We start from the raw sequence: 24,472 nt of genomic DNA on the forward strand, positions 1-24,472 counted from the left end.
GCCATAAGTTGAACTTGCAATGTCAAAGCAATTTCTCTCCCCTTTGTTCCCCTAATGTGTTTACTGTTTAAGCATTTCTGTAAGCGATTCACCTTGATAACGGCAGGATTCATCTTCTTTCTTTGTGTTTGTGTGTGTGTGTGAGCAGCAGGCACTGTTGTTGGAGCAGCAGCGGATTCACCAGCTGAGAAACTACCAGGCCTCCATGGAGGCTGCCGGCTTGTCAATCTCCTTCCCGGGACACCGCCCACTGTCCAGGGCCCAGTCCTCTCCAGCTTCTGCTTCCTCTTTCCCAATCAGTGTGCCAGCTCCCGATCCTCCTGTCAAGCCTCGCTTCACCACAGGTCACTTTGAAATCTCAAAGCGCTGTTAAACTACCAGTAATGTTTATTGATGACAGCAGCCTCTCTGGTCTGCCTCAAGCATCCATTTGAGAACTTTTTGGCTCCAAATTGCACTTCCTCTCTCGTACACTGGGGAGATCTCCATCCAAAAAGCAGGTGAATTGGCCAAAAGAGTGGTGTAATGGCTCCAGCTTCCATCTGGTAGCAGTAATAATGTCTGATGAGTAAATTTTCTCTCCCACTCTTTCTTCCTCTCAGACATCTGACTCAGAACAAATAAGATATTACTAAAAGTAGACATGCATTCACCCTTCTAGAGGAAAGAAACTAAACTCTTCCAGTGCTGATAAAATTTCACATTTTAACAGAGAAGGGGCTTCATAATGTGACTGTTTTTGCATGCATGCACCAAAGTTGTAGATATTTTTATAACAGTTTGGCCTACTTTACTCCCACTCAGCAACAAACTGCACAGAAAACTTGTGAAAAAAGTTGCTTCAGAATGTGAATTCAAAGCTTTTCAGTCACTGTTTTGTATTAATGTCTATTCAGTGATGATGAGAGGAAAGATGAAACAGGGAGAATCTGCTTCTGCTTTTTGAATTAAGTCCTTCAACTAGCAGTTAACTTGCTGAATGTAGTTCCTTAAGCTTAAAACTGTCATCCTGCTCTTTGCCAACACACTTTAAACAACTAGCAGTGACATTAAAGTTATACATGGAAATAGATGTTTTTTGTTAACAAGTGTATGTATGTGGTTCTCTCAGGCCTGGTGTACGACTCTCTAATGCAGAAGCACCAGTGCATGTGCGGCAACACCAACAGTCACCCGGAGCACGCGGGCCGGATTCAGAGCATTTGGTCGCGGCTGCAGGAGACCGGACTCAGAGCGCAGTGTGAGGTATGGCGCTACTACAAATGGACTGTACACCACACAAAGTAGTAGACGGTGTACTATGTGAGAGCTGTGTTCCTAAGTGTGTGTGTGTGTGTGTGTGTTTGTAGTGCATCCGTGGGAGGAAGGCCACACTGGAAGAGCTGCAGACGGTTCACTCTGAAGCCCACGTCCTGCTGTATGGTACCAACCCTCTCCGACAGAAACTTGATTGTAAGCTTACACACAGCAGCAGCAGCAGAGTTACACAACTCCTCATCTCCAGTTACTAACTGTACTTAATCTTAATGTTTATTTCTCCTCCATCTTCAGGTTCAATCACTCCCATGTTTGTGCGACTACCGTGTGGAGGAGTGGGGGTAAGTCAGACTGAACATTGGCAGCAGCAGTTTAGTGTTGCATAAAACTTTTAAAAAAGTAGTTTGAAAGAGATGAGTTTATTTGTAAATCATTTCAAACAAAGGCAATTGAAACTTTTGTATGTAAGGCAAAGTAATGCATTACAATACAAAATTATTGATTTAAAAAAAAATTTCAGTCATAATCTTCAATATAATAAAGAAAATAAGCATGCATTATAAAAACTATCATAAATAAATGAATCATTTGCTGGGAATGGAAACAACAGCTCAAACTTTTGAACTTTTCAGTGTCTTTCATTCTTCTCAGTTATTTCCATATTGTGGATTCAATTCAGATATGATAAGTGTGTGTGTGTGTGTGTGTGTCTTTGCAGGTGGACAGCGACACCATTTGGAACGAGGTCCACTCTTCCAGTGCAGCGCGACTCGCTGTCGGCTCCGTGGTGGAGCTGGTTTTCAAAGTGGCCACTGGGGAGCTGAAGGTAACCTTGATCATGCTCATCTGGTTTTCATTTCAAACTCTTCATGTCTTTTCCACATGTTCAAAAAGAAATACACGTTGCTTTTTTATCTTAAAGATAGAGCAGACATCTACTTTGGGTAAAAAAGCTGAATAAGTTATGTGAAGGGTTTTGAAAATGAGTGCATGACCCTCATACTGTAGTAGTTGACCCCACATCCCCAGGAAAACCCCATGAAGTTGATTTGTTTAATATACTTGCAGATTTATGATGATTCCACTAGGATGTATTGTCTTGATACGGAAGAGAGAAAGAAACAAGCCTTTTGTCTGTCCTTTTAAAGTGTTATTTCTTGAAACAAAAACTCAGACTCTAAAATATTACATCAGTGAGTAAGTGTAGTTAAACTGTTGGTACATTAACCACAAGCTGTTCAGTATTCCTCAGTGTTTCCTGCTTTGGAGTGTGTTTTTGGCTGAATTACAATGTTTCGAGTGGTGGTTTGCCACTGCTCTGTAAACGCAGAGGAAACACTGAGCTGTGGCTAACAGGCTCCTGTCCTGTCCTTCCTGTCTGTCCTCCAGAATGGTTTTGCTGTGGTCCGCCCCCCCGGACACCACGCAGAGGAAAGCACTCCCATGTAAGGCCACAACACAACCTCCGTACTCTGGTGTAGATACTTAATCTACGCATATACAAACTCCAGAGTCATCTGGAATAGAAATGATATAAACCATTGAATTTATTTGCACATAAAGCACTGAGTGTCTTTGTTCTGCCAGCTGCTTGAAGTATTGTTTTATTTATTTTTCATATGTTTTAAAATGAGCTATAAAAACATGAAAGTGCTTTGGCACAGCATGGCGACTCAGCTTCTTCCTCTCTGTTGCCATTCCAGGGGCTTCTGCTACTTCAACTCTGTGGCCATTGCCGCCAAACTGCTGCAGCAGAGACTCAACGTCAACAAGATCCTCATCGTGGACTGGGTGAGTCACCCGAGCAACCTCATCTCTCTCTCTCTGTCGGTCATGTGACGTAAAGGGTGCAGTTAGTTTGATTTCACAGTATCAGCTTGGCACAGTTAGATTTTGGCAAGTTTGTGATGACATAATGTGTGTACTACTTACCATTTAGGATGTTCACCATGGAAACGGCACCCAGCAGGCATTCTACGATGACCCCAATGTCCTTTACCTGTCTATGCATCGCTATGACGACGGCAACTTCTTCCCAGGAAGCGGAGCACCTGACGAGGTGAGCGTGTGTTTATTAATTATTAATCAGTCCTGGACAAAGGTTCAGTTTTAATTCAATCTTCTGTTATGCAAGTTCACTTTAAGCCATAACTATGATTGTCTGGCATATGTTGTAATATTTACTTCCTGTATTGCATAGAAACTGTTTATGGTGGTGTCTTTAAACAGTCCGAGACACTCAAATTCCCCCATTTGGGAAACAGAAGCCTTTTAACAATTCCCAAAATGGTCATTGATTAATTTTGCACTGATCAAAGAAGCAACCATGAAGCTCGTTTCAGTGCTTTAAACCTCATGTGTTATTTTATTACTCTTGTACTCCTGATTTCACAAACATTTGATATGTATTTGGACATGTGTGAACTGTTTACATACAGTTCCATTAAAAAAATAAGTAATAATAAATCAAATGAAATAATATAATCCAGAATATTCATTAATTTATTAATACAGCTAGTGGACTTCATGTTCTATTAGGGGCTTTGTGTCCTGTATTTATTACATTGGTTTCCTCTACAGGTGGGAAGTGGTCCTGGAGTCGGGTTCAACGTCAACGTCGCCTTCACTGGAGGTCTCGACCCACCCATGGGAGATGCAGAGTACCTGGCTGCCTTCAGGTACCGGATAGACTTTTATAAATCACACACAGACAAAACAATTTGGCTTGATCAGGTTGAGGATTTCCTCAAGGGAGGTTTTGAACTTGGGATAAAAAGACATGAAAAATAAGAAGTCTTAATTTCATCCAGTAGTTTATTGTTTCATTTGCTGCAACTATTGATTATTTTGTACTGTTGTATCTTTTAATTGCACATTGAAATATTGGCTCTGTTTAATCTCTCTACTCCACCCTCCCACTCTCAGGTCAGTGGTGATGCCCATAGCCAACGAGTTTGCCCCGGACATTGTGCTGGTGTCTTCTGGCTTCGACGCAGTGGAAGGACACCCTCCACCGCTGGGAGGCTACACCCTGACGTCCAAATGTGTGTATGAGATTATTTGAAGTGTTTCTTATCTGGCACTCCTTCAGTCACCCCACACAAGACAAAAGTAAACATGAGTGCATTAGTTAGGAGACTGAAAAAGGTTTAAAAATCGTGTTCCTGTTTAAATGTCCATGCTGTATACTCACCTCTTTTCTGTTACTGTCCTCCAGGTTTTGGCTATCTGACTAGGCAGCTGATGACCGTCGCCGGAGGCCGGGTGGTCCTGGCTCTTGAGGGGGGTCACGACCTCACCGCCATCTGTGACGCCTCTGAAGCCTGCGTGGCCGCCCTGCTAGGCCAGGAGGTAAGGAGGTCACTTTGCCAGCTTGCAGGATCTGAATCCTAATGAGTGTCCTTCATGCTGTATCAAAGAGGAAGGAAACAGATAAATGGGACAGAAGACGGCATGTTCCCATCTCTAGTGTTGAATCAGGCCCAAAAACCTTCTATTTTTACTCCTGGTATCCAATGTTTTCATGTGCCCTAATCACATAAGAGTCTTTATTTTAATAACTAGTGATTTCATTCATTTTAATTCCATTTTTTGGTGATGTAATGAGGAAAAAAAACAGCAAAAATAGTGTATTATGTGCCTTGATTGATATTAATCTCATGCAAATGTATCATTACTTCTGCTGTAATTTAATGTCTTTCTTCTTTTTAATATGTGATTGTTTAGTTTTTTCAACATAGAAGCTAGAGTGGAATAAATAGAGGAAAGTTTCCATTGTTAAATCTGCAGCTGCAACTAATGATTATTATTATGTCAAGAGAAGAAAGAGCAACATTCAATTTGAATTGATTTGAAAAATCAATTTATTTTTGCAGCTCTAGTTAAATCAGAAACTGTCAAACTGTTCACTGTGAAATCTTGCCTTGATTTATTGCACTTCAGTGTCTCCATGGCTACATGTTAATTTTAGGTTAAGCTGGGCTCAGACTACGGGGGTTTCAAATCCTTGTTGATTTTGAAATCAGGTTGCATCATGCACATAAGGAGAAACTTCACAGATGTTCTTCTCACTAATCTCAAACATGCAAGATTTGAAAATAATAGTGCTTGACATACTACAGGATATTAGGATTATCATGCCGAAGAGTAATGCACCATCTCACGTGGACTCACAGGAATGCAGATGTAAACAAAATGTTTTGCGATGAAAAAGAAAAGCTGAAGACTGAACGAGTCTGGATGAGAAAAACTGTCAGTTCAGATTGTCTGAGATTTTTACCATCAGCTTTAATATCTGTCAACATTGCATGCTAGCTAACGTTAGCCTCAAGGGCTAAAATGATTACTATTGCTTGGCAAAACCATCAGTTCTCTCACATTGGCTACTGTGGCCCCACTTGGAAAGAAGCCATGTAAACATCTAGATTTGAAATCCTAAATATCATGTTTAAAATGATCGGATTGGCTCTGATGAATCTGTGAGCAGTTCTGGAGGTTTAAGATAGAATCTTTACACCCCTCACACTACCATGATGGACCAAACATCTGTACCAGCCAAGTTCCCAGACCAAATGTTTCCATCACTGTCAGGAGGCGTGAATCAGGGATAAATCAGCCCAAAACTCCTGTAGTCTGAGCCCGGCTTTAGTCAGGATGCTAAAGTGTAAAGATGTGAGCTAACAGGAGAAATGAAGATAACACTAAACGCAGTGCTTTCTTGTTCCCAGCTGTATCATTTTCAGGCCAGCACCTTCTGATAAATATTGGAAATGCAGCCAGTTACATGCTAGTGTTAATATTTTGTGTGCATGTGTGTCCCATGCAGCTGGACCCGCTGCCAAAGGCCGTCCTTGAGCAGAGGCCCAACCCCAACGCTGTCCGCTCCCTGGAGAAAGTTTTGGAGACTCACAGTGAGTTCAACCTCAGATACACAAGAACACAACAGAGAGAAATTGATTTCTGATTTTTATTATAAACACGAACATTTTTAGGTGACTTACATTTCAATAAAGTATTAAGAAAGATGAGTAAGAGGTCACAAAGTGTTGGAGAGAGATTGCAAATGTGAAGAACGATTCATTGTTGATGTATTTGATCTCATCACCTGTTTCTGTGTGTCCTTGCTTCTCTTTTATCTTCGACACTTGTTCTCCTTCTCCTCAGGTAAGTACTGGCGCTCAGTGCATCGCTACTCACCGCGGCTGGGTCTGTCCCTGCTGGAGGCCAAACGAGGAGACTCGGAGGAGGCTGAAGCCGTCAGCGCTATGGCCTCTCTGTCCGTGGCCAACACCAACACTATGGATCACAGGTAGGGATCCTTTTCTAGACTGCTGAAGAATTTACAAAAATCTTAAGCGTGACTAAGGAGCCCAGAAGGAGCTACAGATGAAAAAAGAAACTAATTTGTGCTCTTGATTTAATCATTCTTGCCCACAGATTACTTAATTAGTGCTCTCGTTTTATCTATTTTGCCTGTTCCTCTGTTGTAGAGGGCACCAAACACATTCAGTCAGCTGGAGGTTTGAAGAAAGCAACAAAGAAGACCCTTGTTTCCCCTGTAATGTCAGTCACAGGAATTATCAAAATGAAAGCAACAATTACCAAATGGAAAGCATGAATTATTAAACCAAGAGCATAAATGAGTTGTTTTTTTCTCCATTGTCCCCCCTGAGATCCATGCATTAGTGATACTGTTTACAGAGGAAGTATAATGACTGACTGAATAGGCACAATGCAACAAATAATGTATTGTTAATGGATTTATTAAATGATAAGATTAAAAAAACAAATTTTATTGCTTATTTTATGTTCAGTCAAGTTTAAGGTGATTGGGAAATAATTTCACTTAAATATTATTTGAAATGTTTTCTCAGACCCAAATTAAGTTCCCCAAATGCATTAGTTCCCCAAAAATGTGTCAAAGGTCAAAGAAGAGAGTGACTGTACTTGTCCTACAATCAGTGGGACGGGTCCAAAGTCCATAAAGGTCAGGAGGTTATCTGTGTGTGAAGCAAAGCTACAGAACAGAGATTTAATATGTGCTGATGTGTTTTTTGCTCACCAGGCCAGAAGAGGAACCGATGGAAGAGGAGGAACCACTGTAACGGAGGGAAACGTGAGGGTGTCACACTGTTAACCTTTGACCTCTCCGGAGAAGAGTCTCGACTGATCCCTTCATTTAGTCCCCCCTAACCCCACTCACCACGTCAGTCACCTTGATTGGCGGCCCCTCGGCCATAACGAGGGAGAGGGGGTGGGCTCAGCCTCAGAGTAGGGAGCCAATCAGGAGACAGAGGACTGAATTGGGAAAAAAAAAATTGAACATAAAAGCGATGCTTGGCGGCGCTCGCTCAGAGACACTCATTTTTTTCTGTCAGTCTTCGCACCACCTCCACGTTAGCCCACAGCGGCTAACCAAGTGACCTCGGCAGTGGGGCGAGTGTATTTGGAGCGGGGGCGAGATCAGGTCTCATCACAGAAAGGTGTGATACAGAAACATACGGTGCTTTATACAGCTGCCCTCTGACCACATCCAGTATGGACACCAGGGACAGCAGACGTTCCCGGCTGTCGAACGCAGCTCGGGAGTTTTCTTTTCTCTTTTCTCGACTATTTTTCCTGACAAAATAAAGGGCATCGCAGCAACCGAGATAATATTTTACAAGTTCACTGTGGACTTTGGTGTGGCCGAAGTTAAAGTAGGCTTTTACGAAGACTCAATGATCTCGCGATGAGACGTGTCACCTCGCTGTCGCCGAAAGTTGACGAATGGGAGGAGTGCCTTGGTGAGAGGGTCCGCTGGATTTCAGGATTGTTCAGGAAAAGATTGCCTTAAGTTAAAAGATTTTTTTCGTCGCAACAGAAGTGGCGCGAGGGCGGGAGGGAGGAGGGGGGGGGGGGGGCGTGGGAGGGTAAAGAGTTCCCAGTCCTCCGCGGGACGAGAACGAGACGAAAAATAAAGCAAACAATCTTTCAGCATGTTTACTTGGAACGTGACACAGACAACATTTATGTCTCTCACAGCCTCTCTTGAAAAGTTACTTTACTTTTGGATGGATCTATTTTTCTGTAAAAAAAAACAAAAAAAAAAACAACAGAAAAACGCTTTGTAAAGGTAGTTGCCAGCTTCAGTAGAAAAAAAGGTGCAAACATGGAGACCTTCAAACAAGGAATTAGAGAACCGTCAAAAAGGTTTAGCCTTTTATGTAGCTTCCCTTTAACCGAAGTCATCGCTTTGTAAAACACATAAAGCATGCATTTGAGCAGAGAGACCAGACGTTTTTTATTTTGGAAGATTTTGAATGTTATCAAAAATAAGAGAAAGCCAAGCAAGAGAAGCCAAAGCATGAGTTTGCATTTACAGTAGTACTTTCACTCCTCTTCACTGGAAACATTTCTTGTATTGGGCCTTTCAGATAAGCCTCCCAATACCCAGTTCAATGTTTACTAATTTAATCCTTCGCAGATCAAGTGAGCATTTCTTAACCTCCCATGTTTTGCCGGTTGGCAACTACCTTGGTTAACTAGTGTGAGCTCAACATTAGTCATGTATATTGAATTGAATATATTTTGAGAGGCAGTAATCGAGTATTGCCTGTTTGTATCTACATGTACGATTTTTTTCCACATCAAGTTGTCGATTTACAATATCAAAAATGTGTTTGGTAAGCGTGTCCACTTTTTATTTTTTATTGTATAAGATTATTTTTCTAACTTTTTTCATCCATAGATTTTGTTCTGTGTTTTTATCCGTTTTCTGGATAGTTATAGGGCTGCCATTCACATACTTAGTACTATTGTCACTTCTCGTATTTATCAAAAATAAGGAGCAACTCTTTCTTTCTTTCTTTCTTTCTTTCTTTCTACGGCTCTCTAGGCCTTTCTGCATTTTCATCAATTGTGTATTTATAACATGTACTGTTTATAGGAGATTTGTATATGGAAAAATTTATAAATGTACTCTAACTAATGACAGCTATGATATTGTGAACAAAAAACAGTATGGTGTATGATATTACTCCATGGACTTAAAAAAAAAGCAGCATATTTAACTCGACTGCACTGTTTCAAGTTGCCCTAAAGTGAAGCATTACATGGCACTGCAATTGACTTTCTTCAGAGAAAAAAAAAAATCACTTTGTTGCCTAATCGACTCATTTTTCCTCTCGTGCATGGGCGATATGCACTTACCTTTCGACTGTGACGACATCCAAAAAAAAAAAAAAAGAAGAGGTTTAGAGGCCGTTTTATGTAGCTAGCTGAGTTTTTCCTCGGCGGGAAAAGAACAGAAGGGGGACACGGATGTTAAGGAAGCAGGAAACACGGGCCGGTCATTTAAAAATCTCTCTCCGAGCATGTGTCGTACTGTCATGTTTGACCTTCCGTACCATCAGTGTCTCCTTCCTCTTTCTTCCTGCTCGAATTCAACTGATCTGACACTACTAAGTAAATTACACTCAACTTAACTTAACCCCCTCCTTCTGCTTTGTTACAAACACTCGATTCAAGACGACTATCATGTTTCTTTTAAGTTGATATCATTTTATAAACTTGTAAAATTTGATGTTGAGTTGATATATTTTTCATGTCTAACAAAACATTCCACTTGTTAATTGTTTAATTTGGTTTAACTTTTTTTTTCTTTTTTTTTAAAGATGAATTTGAGGATTTTTGTAGAAACTTTTAATACTACTCTTTCTTTTTTTGCCGTCTGCTCGCGCCAACTTTAACTCTTTGCATGGTTTGTGAGTCAGCATGCCTGCTTGTCTATGTAACAAAAATGTATTTGCACAATAGAAGAAGAACACTGGAGGGCTTAAAAAGACAAAACCTTCCCCTGTGGGTGACTCGAGCGCCAGACGGGGGCGGTTTTCTTCCTCTCTGGTGTGCAAACAATTCAAAAGACTTTGTCCAAATGAGTCAGCTGAGACAAATTTGATATTGTTCTTATTGAATATCGTTTCAAATAAGTGATTTTAACATGATTCAGCACTTATGACATGTATGGACTGTGTTTGAGAGAAACGTGCTCTGCCAAACCTCTGCTACATTCACACCATAAAAGACTCTCCCAAAGAATGTTCCTCTTTCAAAGATTTTTAAACAGGCGCTGTCACGTTAGAGAAACAACGGATATTGGTTGAGAAGAAGGTTTGGAGAAAAAAAAGGGCATCGCCGTTTGATTGTCATACCCACCACCTCGGCCAGTTCTATATATAACCACTGTGGCTCAAGAGCAAATCTTGGTTTACATGTAAATGGGGAAAAAAAGTTATTTTTTGTTTGTTGTTTGTCTCTCTATTGATGAAAAATGTTATCTTTCTTTGGGACCTACGCTTTGGACATTTCATCTCTGACATCTATAAAATATATTTCTGAAAAATACAAGAATCTGCTGTTGTGTCATTTTGCTTTTACACACACAAAAAAAACATCCATGGGGTTACACAAGATAAGGGTCTGCTGCAATTTCAGGCATTTTCCACATCAATAGACAAAATTGATTTTTTTGATGAGCCGTTTGAGTGAAATCAATCCACCAGATGCACTCACAGTTTACAGAGATCCTCTTATCTCTAATCTGAGGCAGAGTCGAGATGAGTTAGGATTTTGTCACTTTGGGAAATTTGATTATCAAAGTCCATGTTAGCACTGTCCCAATAATCAATAGTGCTGGTTTTAGTAGAATTCCTGACAACCAGACAGCAGCTTCTTAAGAGATTTCTTCAGTATTCTTCAGGTTTCTGACCTGTGCTGCATCTCAGAGACAGTTAACCAGCTGCCCGGCACATGACAGCAATGATGGTAGAAAGTATGTCACCAGAGTGAAGGAGGCAGGTCTCTGGTTTGAGGGACACAAGAGGGGTATGGAGTCTCAGCTGACTTCTCTCTGAGTGGAAAATCTAATTACAAGACCCAATATCACAAGTGTGCAAATCCAAGCAGCAGCTATCAGGTGACCTCGAGTGAAATTAAACTGCAAGAAGAGAAGGAAAATGTTTTCTTGTATGTGTCAAATATACTTGATTCAAGAGGCTGCAGCTAACATTTGTTTTCATTATTGACTTGTGACTTCCCAAAACTAAAGCTGAAATATTCAAACAGCTGTCTGAAACTGTCCAAAACTCAAAAATATTCAGTTTGTTGTCATAGAATAAAAAGAAAACCATAAATTCCTCATTTGAGAGACTGAACTGATTTATAGGACTTTTTTTTTCATTTATCACGTTTTATTTTATGTTATATTGTTAAATTATTTTATTCATAAGAATAAAATATTGTGACAATAATATATCAAGCTGTTTGAATGAATGAATAAATAAATTGATGTATTAGTTTTAAAAAGAGCCAATGTATATGTTCTCCTGCAATCAACAGGTGTGTATAATCATTTAAAAAAATAAAAGAGTAGTTTTGAGGGTTGAACAAGTCCTTCCGGGTGATCACGATCATTATACGTATTGCCTAAACAGAGTTAACTATTATATAATATAATATATAATTTAAGGATTCAAGTGTGGTAACCTTTGAATGTGTGTTAAGTAAACAATAGAGCAGGGTAATGAGTGTGCATGTGTCAGTGTTCTACTACTACTGTCCAATGAGGGGAGGGCACTTCCCTTTCACCATTAAAACACAGATGTGAGATTTCCTCTCTGCCGACGGTCCCCGGTGCTGCACCAGTGCAATGCCAAGGCTGCAACACTAGCGAGCACATTTCCCCCCATTTTCACAGCCCCCCTACCGTATTTCTTTCCACTCTTCCTTTTTTCTTTCCCCACCTTTTTTCTTGAGTAAATTGCATCGTTTTTTCCGGCCATGCCGAACATCGTGCTATTTAGTGGGAGCTCTCACCACGACTTGTCCCAAAAAGTGGCTGATCGACTGGGACTGGAGCTCGGGAAAGTGATAACGAAGAAATTCAGCAACCAGGAGACGTGGTGAGTAGATTTATTATATTTACGTGACTTATTCTTCTTTATCTGTGTGCACGCTTTCGCAGTTTTTTTGCAATTGATAGCTGTTGAGCCTCGGTGTCCCATGTGGGAAGCTTAGCAAAGAAGCTAACAATAGTTTACTACTGAGCGGGCATGTAATGTCCACACGTGACTAGTTAGCCACATGTAAACACACACGGCTAGCGAGCTAACACCTGTGCGTCCTTTATCGGACAACGCCTTTCTGACCGTGTTGCTACTGTGTTATTTTGGTTAAGTGTTCGTTATGAGTGTCCCTGAAGTGTGTGTGTGGCCGTTCACATAAAACAGGCCTGACAAAACGAGAGCAGTTGTGAATTACATAATGTTACAGACTACTTTCTTGGCTGCGTATCACGCTGGCTAGCTACGTCTGTTTCTCGCGTAACGTAGTGGTGATTATGAAGGTGTCAGGCCCTAACGTAACCCCAAATTAAGCCAACTTTAGTCTAAACTACTTGGAATAACCATTCTTTAAGAAAATGTGTTTCAGTTAGATTTTTGGCACGTTAAAATGTTTACCTTGCGCTATAAAGCTGCTCATTTTAGTCGTGGGAACTGATTGTTACAGGTATACCAAATTTGTCGTAACACCTTTTTTTTAATGCGTTTTAGCTAGCTTGGATGTCACTGTGGTTCAAAGTCACTAAATTCTATGGATATTGTAGCAAATTAGTTATAGCAGTTGGTACTCATTATCAAACACGGCGCTACGTGTATTATTATAATCAATTTCCACTAAAAAGTTTAACAGTAAACACGTAATGAGTGTGTCCGATAATGGATGTCTGCGAATGTGCCGTCGTTAAAGCAGGGATTCACGTTAGCCGGGCAAACATGACGTGTGGTTGTCTGTGGTTACGCATCTGACAGTGACAGAGTTTGATAGATAAATGCCAAAACACTGTGTCTGAACTGAGTGGATTACTTTCAGCTGTTTTAAATAAGAATAAAGTAGCTCTCAATACTGCTTGTTTGACCAGGGCAAGTTAGTTAACTCTCCTCACATGCATTTAATTTGTGCTAATTCCCCAAAAGCAGCCACCACTAGTTGAATCAGTGTCTGCACGCTTGCAGTAAAGCCTCGTTTAATATTAGCATCACAAAGAACTTTATATTGCTTTTACTGCCTCTGTTACTGCCTGGCCTTGAACAGAGGTAGTTGTACCCTGTTTGAACCTCCTGCATGCTGACCTTTAGGTTCCATGATGGCCTCTTTGCTTGACCTGAACTTGTTTTTTGCACCCCAGCCTTACAATTCAGCATGCATGTGTCAATGTATTTCTGGTTAAGTTTCCTCTGATCATTCAGCCTTTAAACCAATTCATCTAAGTGCATTTTAATTCTCTACTGATGCACTAAATGAATGTGTTTTTTGTATTGCATTAACATTGTCAGAGTTGGATTTCATTGCCGCTGGGGTCACTCACTGCACAGTAATGCACTCTGGATAAAAGCATCCCGCTGTCACTGCACTGCATATGTTGTTTTGTAATCTTTCCCTTTCACAGAGTAACAACAAAGTCAGGCCTCGTAAATGTTTTTTGACCCCTTTATCCCTTTTTATAAGACCCTCTCTGCCGGTAATGTTTCTACCCACAACTATAAAAATCCAGGGAAAACTCTGATTATCTATGCTGAGGTTTCTCTCTTGGGAACTCAGCTGTTTGGACGACAGAAATTGCAAAACAAAGATTATTTTCTCATGCTCAGTGAGGTGAGAACAACACACTAACAGCAGATCTTCTCACTGCTCTTGCACACAGGTTTTTGCTACTTTACTTGCACGGGTCAAGGAATGGGAATGCAATGGGAGTGAATCTCTGGGAGTAAAATGTCATGCCTTTTGTGCCCAAATAAAGATTAAATTGACACTGGCTTGCTTGTTGTCAAAACATAATCGCTCAGTATAGGGTAGAGATCCAAATGGACACAAAATGTCACTTTTTTTGTCACCATCTGTGGCAGGAAATGTTTTGCTCAAGGTGGTGGAGGCTGTCCATCCTGAACGTGTGAACAGTTCATTTTGTTTGGCTTATAAAATGTCAGAAAATGATGAAACCTGCTGTTTTTGTCAAAGTAAACTTCTTGTAGACTTGCGACGCTTATCAGGGAATGTTGTCGAAGAAGTATTTGTGGTTACTGAGCTATAAACAGTATCTAATGCTGTCTGTGCTGATAGGACTGATGTTGGCTTAGTATTGAACTGCAAAACCCACTTTTTGGATGTTGACCAAAATGTGTGTTGAAACACAGAGAAAGAAAATGAAAGCTGGCATCAAATATCTGCTCAGAATCCAGTTTGTTTACTTGTTTTAACTGAGAATTCCCAATTTAAATCTTAATTTAGTCCGTTTTAGACAGTTCATTCAGACAGTTCTTATGAAAGTATAATATAATAGTCTTATAGTTGTAAATAGAGCTGAAACAATTAGCTGGTTATTTAAATTTAAAAAGCATAAGTGCGAAATATTTGTTGCTTCCAGCTTCTCAAATGTGAGGATTTGTTGCCTTTCCTTGTGTTGGACTGCTGGTCAGACACACAACTTGGAATAGAGATGCATTGATCAATCGCACAGTTATCAGCTGATTGACCATGTTCAGCGACAGGCCGATCAGTCATGTATCTGATTTTGTACTGGTCAAATTTCACGTTGTGTACTCATTAGCACAGACGGTAACATCACAGCCACACTCCCACACATGTGCTGATACTAAATATGAGCTGCAGCAGAGATTCACCACCACGGTTAACGTTACAGCCAGTCTACTTCAGTTTTTAGCTTGTTCAAACATTCATTTTCCTGTTTTTATTTAACGGCAACATGTCCCACACCATCATCACAACTACCAACAGGCACGCCTCAGACAGCAGCCTGAAAACAGACTCCACCCAGACCATCCCGGGTATGCTCAAAATTAGCCTCTATATGTATGTGTGTATATATAACACACAAGTTTACACACCACACCTTTTTTTTTTTTAAAGAAAAGTCTGCCATTAATGTTTTAAATCAACTGAGATGTGTCTCTGCTCTTTAATACTGAGCTCTTTGTATTCATATTATAATCAATTTAACATACAATTGAATTTCCCATTAAAATAAAGTTACGAAATGTTTGTTTATTCTGTTGAAATCAGCCTAGAAAAATGTGATTTGTTCATCTGCACTTTTGAAGACATCATCATCCTTGACTCTGGGGACATATTTCTCTCCTTTTTTTTTTGGCACTTCTTCAACAAAACAAAGAATTTAGCATGAAAATATTCATTGTTGCAACTCTACATAGTTGTGAATCTTTTCCTCTGGTCACAGTTTTACAGCCACGCTGCACTACAAGTTTGAACAATGTGAGCTGCAGCATTTATTTATAGAATGATTGTGAATGATTTTGAACTGCTCGCCTCTCATAAAGATAAAATATGCAGAAGAAAAACTAAACCCCGTGACTGTCTGTACTGGCCTCTCACTTGACTCTCACCCTTAAAAACTGTACATGTTCAGTGTGATCACATGGCCGAGCCCAGCGGCGTCGGTCATGATGTCCCACCGAGGAATGTTTCACACGCACACGCTGCATACTTTTGGCTTTCTGCATCTCCGGCAGGTCGACGGTGCGTGCCTGGCAGCGCAGTTTTTACCTCAAGAGTCTTGAGATGAACAATGAGCGAGCGGAGGGACTCGGCCTCAACTCGTTTCATAACATTCGAGGCCACTCTGACAAACCTGACTCGTACAGGTTTAGTCTCAGTCGAGGCTGAGTGGGCGAACACTCACTGCTCATGAATGTAATGTAGGAGTTTAATAATTGACTGTGTGGGATTATAATGTAAAAAGAATAATTGCACAATGTAAATACTGCAGTGTATGGATGCGGGGATAGTCGACAATTTCTCATAACTTGTTAATCAAGATGTCAAATAAAAACTTTTGAGTATTAAATCTAACCCCAAGTCTGTCAATATTCCTATAATAACTCCTTTGTGTTTTTTGTCTTTTCCCTCGGACAGTGTTGAAATCGGGGAAAGCGTGCGTGGCGAGGATGTATACATCATCCAGAGCGGCTGCGGCGAAATCAACGACAACCTCATGGAGCTGCTCATCATGATCAACGCCTGTAAAATTGCCTCCTCATCCCGCGTCACCGCCGTCATCCCCTGCTTCCCCTACGCCCGGCAGGACAAGAAGGATAAGGTAGACACACACACACACACACACACACACACACACACACACACACACACACACACACACACACACACACACAGAGAGAGAGTACAATAGCGTATTTAACTACTCTAAACTGCACACAGGATCACTGTAACTTTTTGTTTCACATCCTTTTTAACTTCTGCAATGCTTATTTATAGAGCTGCTTTAACTAGAAGACACCCCATGACTAAATCTGATGACACCTACTCACACTTTGACTTTTCTGTTAAAGAAAATAAGAAAGTCATGATAACACCGATGCATTTGGCTAGCCCCGAGTATTATCTCAGAAGTTACTCTGAAATGCTGCCTTAATTCTTCTATCTACTGTCCAACAGATTCTGTGCTGTAATGCCTGCACACGTCTGCATGCCGATACTTGTTTTGTCGCTTCCTCTTCTGCCTTCACCTGACGAGAACTTGCGAGAACTCATAAACATGGCGGAACAAGTCACTGGACCTTGTAATAAATGCTGAGCGTCATTATTTCCCCCCTCTAGCGCTGCAGGTTGACACGTTAACTGACTTTGCGGAGACGTATTAATGAGAAACCTCACATGACTGCAGAACCAGCAGCACACCAGGTTTAAAAGCAGCCGTGAAGATGAGGTGTTTTTTAAGTGTTTACGTGAGCCGTTCGCCGCTCTCGGAAAATCTGGAATTGACACATGAGACATTTCAGCAGGCTGATAAACTGGTTCACCTTCTTATCTTGTAAATCATTATCTCATGTTGGCCTCAGTTGTAACTACAGCAGCACATTAAGTCCACATGAAGCAATGAGAGTAGCATAGTTTTCAACCTGTTACTGCCTGTTCTCCTCTCCTGTTTCTCCTCTTTTCTTAAGCTCCAGTCATTCAATATGTTCCACAGCAATATCTCATTTTACTCACATGAAGGTCAAAGCCCTGCAAACTTTGCAAGCCTCCTGCAGGATATCCTTCTGCATACATTTAATTTCAAAATGTCTTGATTTGGGTTTTTTTATTGAAATCCCACTGAATTTGAACTTTATGCAATCCCAATCAGTGCTCATTAAAGATTTTCCTCTTTTCCAAACCTGACTTTTCTATCACAGTAGATGAAAGCATGAAGAAGACTTAACACAATGTGAAATGTAACACTTGTTTTATGCACACAGTGTACAGCTTTGACACTTAAAACTTGGAACTTAATACAAAGCTGCTGAGTTTCTCATCATCGTCTTACAGAAAGCATCTACAAACCTTTCATTCTCTGCATGCCATCATTCCCAGGCAGACGAGTGTTTTGTCAACACGTCCTGCACTCCGCTGCATCTACACCACGCTGGCTCTGCTTTTCTGACGTACACACACTTTACAGAACAAGCCTGTAGCGGCAACAGCAGCAACAGCAGCAGCAGGGCTTGTTTGGTTTCTTTTGAATGACAGGCTAGAATGAAAGTGTTGCAGGTAAATGATCCGTCATTCTGTGTCTCCAACAACAACAGGCTGAACCTTTTGAGAGTGAAAATCCGCACTCACAACAAATGCCTCCATCCAAGCGTGTTGATGTGGGAAACATTTGTTTAATTTGAGCCATTTGTTAGGTGACAGGAAGAGGATGTTTTAGTACCTTCATGATTGTTTTAGAAAATAATGAAATCACTTGTTGCCATCAGGCTGCAATAAAATGTCAAACACAAAGATCTAAAGTGGCTCAGAGTTGAAATAATCCTCAAGATGAAAGTTAGCTTTAAATGATTTTGATAAGAGCGGGTTTCCAACACTTCATAAAAAGAATAAAACAACTTTGTAGTGGTTTAATTTTTTTTTTTTACTCACTCACCTCAAGCGACTATGTCTTGATGCTTGTCCCAGAGCCGAGCGCCGATTTCTGCCAAGCTGGTAGCAAATATGTTGTCCGTGGCCGGTGCCGACCACATCATCACCATGGACCTCCACGCGTCACAAATCCAGGTCAGTGTGAAGATTTCTTTTTACAAGAATCGAGTCCAGTTTCTGTCACTTTTCTGTTTCATGCAAAGCAATTAGCGCCTCTAAAGAGTTTAGGTTTGCCTGAACAGTCCACAATCCAAAGATTTTGTTTACTTAAAGCAGAAGAGCTTCAAATCATCCCATTTAAGAATCTGCAACCAGCAATCTTGCAGTATTTTTGCTTAAAAATTACTAAAAATCTTTATTTGGTTATCAAGACAAGTACTTATTAACCTTCCAATTGATTAATTGTGTGTTACAGCTCTGTACCCAGCAGTTATTGTGTGCTATGAGTGAGTCATTTTCTGTAGTCAAAGCCTTAGTCAGATTTCACTGAAGCTGACTGTGTTGTAGTTGTATGGTTACTGATCTATGTGTTGTTTTCTGTGAATAAAAACAAGGATCTATGCTCTTTTTGTCTTCTTTTTTAAAGGGATTCTTCGACATCGCCGTGGACAATCTTTATGCAGAGCCTGCTGTTCTTCAGTGGATAAGAGAAAATATTCCTGAATGGAAAAACGGTATCATTGTGTCTCCAGATGCCGGCGGAGCAAAGCGGTAAGATAGCACAGACTGAGTTAAAGGCACATACTTACATACTGAAATCCAAATAGCTTGCTTTAAATCTGCTTGGTTTTGCAGTCTCGACCATTTTGAAGGCAAGTTCCAGTATTTAAGGTCAAACTGTGACAGCATTTTGTGGTCTCTAATGTTTTCTCTTCCCTGTCCAGCGTGACGTCCATCGCAGACCGTCTGAACGTGGATTTCGCTCTCATCCACAAAGAGCGAAAGAAGGCTAATGAAGTGGACCGTATGGTGCTGGTCGGTGACGTCAAGGACCGCGTGGCCATCCTAGTGGACGACATGGCCGACACCTGCGGCACCATCTGCTACGCTGCCGACAAGTCAGTATCATAATTTTCACATTTATTTAGTCTCGAAAGTGGGGCGAACAAACTCTCTGCTCAAGGATGTGGTGACTCCAGGTTATTGACTTTAAACTGATATGGTGCCTTTACCAAGTAAAGTGTTGCAAGAGAAGTTTGTGTAACACCTTTGATCCATTAAACAAATCTCCTCAGCATAAAAACCTCAAGACTTCTGATGGAAAATGAAAAGACATTTTTAATTAAACCTGTCCTTTCTTTACTTGTCCTGCAGGCTGATTGACGCCGGAGCGGTAAAAGTCTACGCCATCCTCACACACGGTATTTTCTCTGGTCCAGCCATCTCGCGTATCAACAGCGCTCCATTCGAGGCCGTGGTGGTAACCAACACCATCCCACAGGAAGAGAAGATGAAGGCGTGTCCAAAAATACAGGTACACATCAACACAAACACACACACACATATATACTAAGATTCTGACCATGACTGTGTAGCATTAGCTTTCATAAGTTGTCTTATCTTTTACCACAAATTAGGCACTTAGCTAATGATTATTTTCATGATCGATTAATCTTCTGACTGTTTTCTTGATATATTGATTCATCGTTTGTCTATAAAATGTCAGATAATAGAGATATGCTTTTCTAATAGCCCATGGTAATGTCTTCAAATGATTTATTTTGTCAAGTCCAAATATCACGTATGACACAGAAAAGTACAAATCCCCACATTTGAAAATCTGCAAGCACCAAATTAAAAAATAAACAATAAAAAAAAGTAGTTGCTGATGAATTCTGTTAATAATTCTTCTACTTCCAGCTCTATCTCAGATACTTAGAAATGTACTACAATGAAGCTGTGTGTTTGTTTAGTTTAACCTCAGGCACATGCATTACATGTCAGCTTGTACAGAGTACACACTATCACAACTTTAATCTTCTGTGGGCAGTAACGTGATCCAAAATCAAACATCTTAAGTACACACGTATATTTGGAGTTTGTCTAATCTTTGTATAATCAGTTTTATTCTCAAGCCCTTCTCATGCTGTACAGTTCTGGTCAAAGGTTCACATACACTTGTAAAGAATATGTATGTCATGGCAGTTTTGAGTTTCCAATGATTTCTTCAACGCGTTTTGTTTCCTTTTATATATTTATGATGGGTCTTCTGGAAATACGACAAAACCTGCCAGGTCAAAATTATAATGTGTCTATCAAATTTCCTTCATGGCCCTTCCGCTTCCTGTGAGTGGTTATGTTCGACTGCAATTGGTAACTTCCCTGAGCCCATTTGATACTCATTACACTCAGCCACAAACACGTACGATGTGACACTCTGACAGCAAACGTGTCAGACGCATTTTTCATGCACACATCACACACACTCATTTTAATCTGTGCAGCTGTCTGCAGAGCTCCGTGCAGGCTCACGTCTCATGGGCGTAGCTGCAGACTGAGTACTCGCTGCTGCTACTGCTCTGCTGATGTGCTGCTCACACTACACTTGCTGCAACAGGGTGAGGTGGGTAATTGACTTGAGCAAGACAGGAAAGTCACTTGGAGCCACTTCACAGCAGCTACAGATCAACCCATCCAAAATCAATTGTACAGCTGTCACTGACACAATCAGGGAAAAAACACAAGCTATCACCTGCTGTTGAGAGAAAAATGGGTCAGGATGTTCAAGAGGCAACCAAGAAACACCAGAAAGGTGTACAGTGAATTACAAGCTGTTGGGACACATTGTCAGTGTGCACAGTCGAGCATGTTTCACATTGCTATGATCTGAGAGGCTGCAGTGCAAAAAGGAAGCCATTGTTCCACAAGCAGCACCATAAGGCTTGGCTCAAGTTTGCTGCTGATCACATGAACAAAGAAAAAGTCTTCTGGGGGCAAGTTCTGTTGTCAGATGAAACAAAAATGTAGCCACAATGATCAGAAACATGCATGCTTTTAACTCCAAGAACATCATACCTGCTGTCAGGAGTGGTGGTGGTAATAGTAGTAGTACACTTTCGGGCTGTTTGCTGCTAGTGGAAGTGGTGTTTTACAGGAAGTATTAGCATCACTGTTTGTGTGTTTGACTAGGCAGCTTTGGTCACATTTAATAACTCCAAGCCAAAATGCATGAACGTGTTTGTGAAAAGAAAGTATGTGTTCCTGCCATGACATGTTCTTCACAAGTTTATGTAAGCTTTTGACCACAACTGTATACGCAACTAAGCACAATGTAGACATGATAACAATAGTGACATCAAGTGGTTTATCTTTTCATGTGTACGTGGTAGAAACGACACTACAGCCAGCTTCACTTTTTGTTCATTTGAGTTGCGTAAAATAACTTTGAAATGACAATGTTTGTGGTCACGTTGGATCTTCAGTGTTTCTGCTGCAGAAGGCCGCACTTCCTTTCCCTCAACTTTCTCACATGTTGGACTTGTTTTTTCCCACCAGGTAATCGACATCTCGATGATTCTAGCAGAAGCAATCAGGAGAACCCACAATGGCGAGTCAGTGTCCTACCTCTTCAGTCACGTACCATTGTAAAAGAAATGAGAGGGGGTGGCCTTCTACCCCCTCTCTCTGTCAGGCCCCCCTCAGCTGCCTCTTTTGGCCACACATCCACCTCCACGAAGGCTGAAAAGGACCAGATGCTTTTTTGGCCAGAAACCATGTGACTTTTTAAAGGTCATTGCCCACACGTTGTCTTTGACATTTTCACCCAGGAGACAGAGCGAAATATCACTTCCTTCGCTGAAGACCAAGTTTGTATTTATGAGTATCTCTCTTCTTCTTTTTCTTTTTTCCTGTTCATTTTCTTCTTTTGTTTTAGTTGCAGTTTTGCCAACCTTGAAACCCAGAGGCCTGGCCTTCACTTTAACCAAAGGGTCCATTATGTAACATAATGTATTATTTGTACCTCAAATCGACTTCACTTTAAATGAAGCATTCCAGGATGTCATGTGATTTGAAATATTTTGGCTACTTCTGCTTCACAGAGAAAAACAAAAGTTCAAGGCACACTATGCAGGATTGGTATAGACAAACATTCAAATTTGGCCACTCATTCCTGGCTCAATGACACCAGAGCAAGCTTGGGGAGTGAATGAAGAGAGGTAGCAGCGTAGTCAATCAGATCAATAGAATCAAGTTATTTTCTGACTGTTTCACTGCAGTTACACAAACACGCTCACACCTCTACACAACCCTGTGGATAGGTGCTTCATTCAGGTGCTCCAAATTTGGTGTGAGTGCAACCAAAGTGAACCTTTTATTCTGTCTGCTGTGGTCTCTGAGTGTGTGTAGCCCAACCTGACCCTCGGTCAAACACAGACTCACAGCTATTTATACATCCATAACACAGAGAGCAGAGTGGAGGGATGGAGTGGGTGATGTAACCTGGTCGCTACGCTACGAGTCCCGACTTCACAGTCTGCACACTGTTATAGGCTGGGGGCCACACACACACACACACACACACACACACACACACACACACACACACACACACACACACACACACACACACACACACACACTGCCCAAAGGCTGACACCCAGACATACCCCAAAGACAGCAAAATAATACTAAAATACAGGCAGATAGAGTAGAGTCTCTGCAGAAATATACACCATCATATACACACACACACACACACAGTGGATCAAAACACATGATTAAGAGGGATCGTTTTTTTTGTTTTTTAGGGAAATCCTGCATAGTTTGCCTTTGCCTGAATGTGAAAAGCTGCACCCCCCCACCCCACCCCCTGCTTCAAAATGCTTTAACAGCTGCTAAAAGTATTAAAATACTATAGTTCTAGTCTAATCCCCCTTTTTTTTTTTAGCTAATTCTATATTGATTGTAATAATAGTTTCTGCTTTGTGCTATCATCAGGCCCCACAGTAGTTTAAAAGTTGCACCACAAGTCTAATTGTGCCCACTGACATAAATAGGAGGCTAAGAGAGATTAGACTGAACACTCTGAGTCACTCACCTGTCAAATGTACTGATGCGTCTTACAACTGCGATGTCATTTCCTCCCAATAATCTGTGTTTGTTATGACAACCCCCTCCTACAACACTCTTAGTTGTGCTTAAAAAAAATTTACTGACAACTTTGCGCAAGTGTCTATTACGAGGTGTAGTGGGTGCTTTACCTACTGTTCAAAAGGTCACGAAAACTAATTGAGCCCTAAGCTTGGTTATAGTGTTAAAGATGTTCATGATTTTAGGCGAAATTGTGAAGAGAAAAAAAAAGGGCGTTAATTGTAACAGCTGTTAATGGGTCACTTTGTTTGAATGAGGCAGGCTTCACTGTTTGCCTCAAGGTTAATTAATTAAAAAAAATAGTTGAAACGCGTGATTAAATTTTTTTTGATATGTAACACTTTCAGCTGTTTATTTGACAATAAAGCTTTGACAATGGCTAACAGATACACTGTCCTGCTTGTCTTTGATTTCCACTTCTGTGTGTGTGTGTGTGTGTGTGTGTTGTACAGTTTAACTCCTTTTTTAAATGGCTGAGGCCCTTGTATAACACATAGCGTTTGGAAGGTTTGCGAAATTTCCAGTAAGTTATCCTTGTGCCAAGTTATTTATTTTTCTTTGTCAAACCTGAAAAGTACCGTAAGCTACTTGAAACACTAAATGCTAAAATAAAAAAATCCATCCATGTTCTTAGAAAATACACATAAAGTGCATTCTCAGTGTGATATTTTTACTTGATGAATTTTAAATTTGTCACTGAGAAAGGAGGTCAAATGCCAGGGTCAGCTGCCCAATGCCCTGCTTAAGGGGTTAGTCTTGCACTTCACATCAAATGTTATTACTATATACTATTATTATTATACTTCAAAACTTGCAGCCTTGAATTCAGAGCTTCTGGTTGTTAAACTAAAGATCATAATTGGATGAATGCATGTTAAAGGTAATATTACAGTGTTTCCCACACATCCATTTATTCGTGGCGGCTCGCCACGAAAGAATTACGTCCGCCACAAATAGAATCTTCGGCTTTTGGCTAGCTCGACCTCACTCATAAAAGCATTATAATGGGACTCTGTCTGTGAATGTAGCTTGTCGTTACAATTCTGGTGCAGTAGGTGGCGGTACTATGCAGTAACTCCGGCAATAAAACCAAAGAAGATGCACTTAATGCGCCTGGTCGGCCAGAAGA

The 24,472-nt window shown here is 40.7% G+C and overlaps 2 protein-coding genes across 4 annotated transcripts in view; both read left to right on the top strand.

Annotated features, from left to right (window-relative positions):
* The window catches only part of LOC128354507 (histone deacetylase 4-like), a 53,540-nt gene extending 45,438 nt beyond the window's left edge, over positions 1-8,102 (top strand). For all 3 annotated transcript variants that reach the window (XM_053314731.1, XM_053314730.1, XM_053314732.1), the window contains 14 exons: positions 149-344; positions 1,112-1,245; positions 1,350-1,452; positions 1,552-1,598; positions 1,976-2,083; positions 2,647-2,702; positions 2,961-3,048; positions 3,197-3,316; positions 3,838-3,935; positions 4,183-4,301; positions 4,475-4,608; positions 6,083-6,167; positions 6,421-6,565; positions 7,322-8,102. In XM_053314731.1, coding sequence (XP_053170706.1) covers positions 149-344; positions 1,112-1,245; positions 1,350-1,452; positions 1,552-1,598; positions 1,976-2,083; positions 2,647-2,702; positions 2,961-3,048; positions 3,197-3,316; positions 3,838-3,935; positions 4,183-4,301; positions 4,475-4,608; positions 6,083-6,167; positions 6,421-6,565; positions 7,322-7,361 — 1,473 coding nt within the window. In that variant the 3' untranslated portion in view covers positions 7,362-8,102. The remainder of the gene's footprint in view (positions 1-148; positions 345-1,111; positions 1,246-1,349; positions 1,453-1,551; positions 1,599-1,975; positions 2,084-2,646; positions 2,703-2,960; positions 3,049-3,196; positions 3,317-3,837; positions 3,936-4,182; positions 4,302-4,474; positions 4,609-6,082; positions 6,168-6,420; positions 6,566-7,321) is intronic.
* A 3,801-nt stretch (positions 8,103-11,903) lies between these two features.
* On the top strand, positions 11,904-23,730 carry LOC128354163 (ribose-phosphate pyrophosphokinase 2). Its single transcript, XM_053314424.1, has 7 exons — positions 11,904-12,197; positions 16,246-16,429; positions 18,289-18,387; positions 18,839-18,963; positions 19,137-19,310; positions 19,567-19,726; positions 21,748-23,730. The coding sequence occupies exons 1-7, from the start codon at positions 12,076-12,078 to the stop codon at positions 21,838-21,840; spliced, it is 957 nt and encodes a 318-aa protein (XP_053170399.1). The 5' UTR covers positions 11,904-12,075; the 3' UTR covers positions 21,841-23,730.
* Positions 23,731-24,472: the final 742 nt, after the last annotated feature.

This window comes from Scomber japonicus, chromosome 24 (assembly GCF_027409825.1).
Source record: "Scomber japonicus isolate fScoJap1 chromosome 24, fScoJap1.pri, whole genome shotgun sequence".
In the NCBI taxonomy this organism is placed as follows: Eukaryota; Metazoa; Chordata; class Actinopteri; order Scombriformes; family Scombridae; genus Scomber; species Scomber japonicus.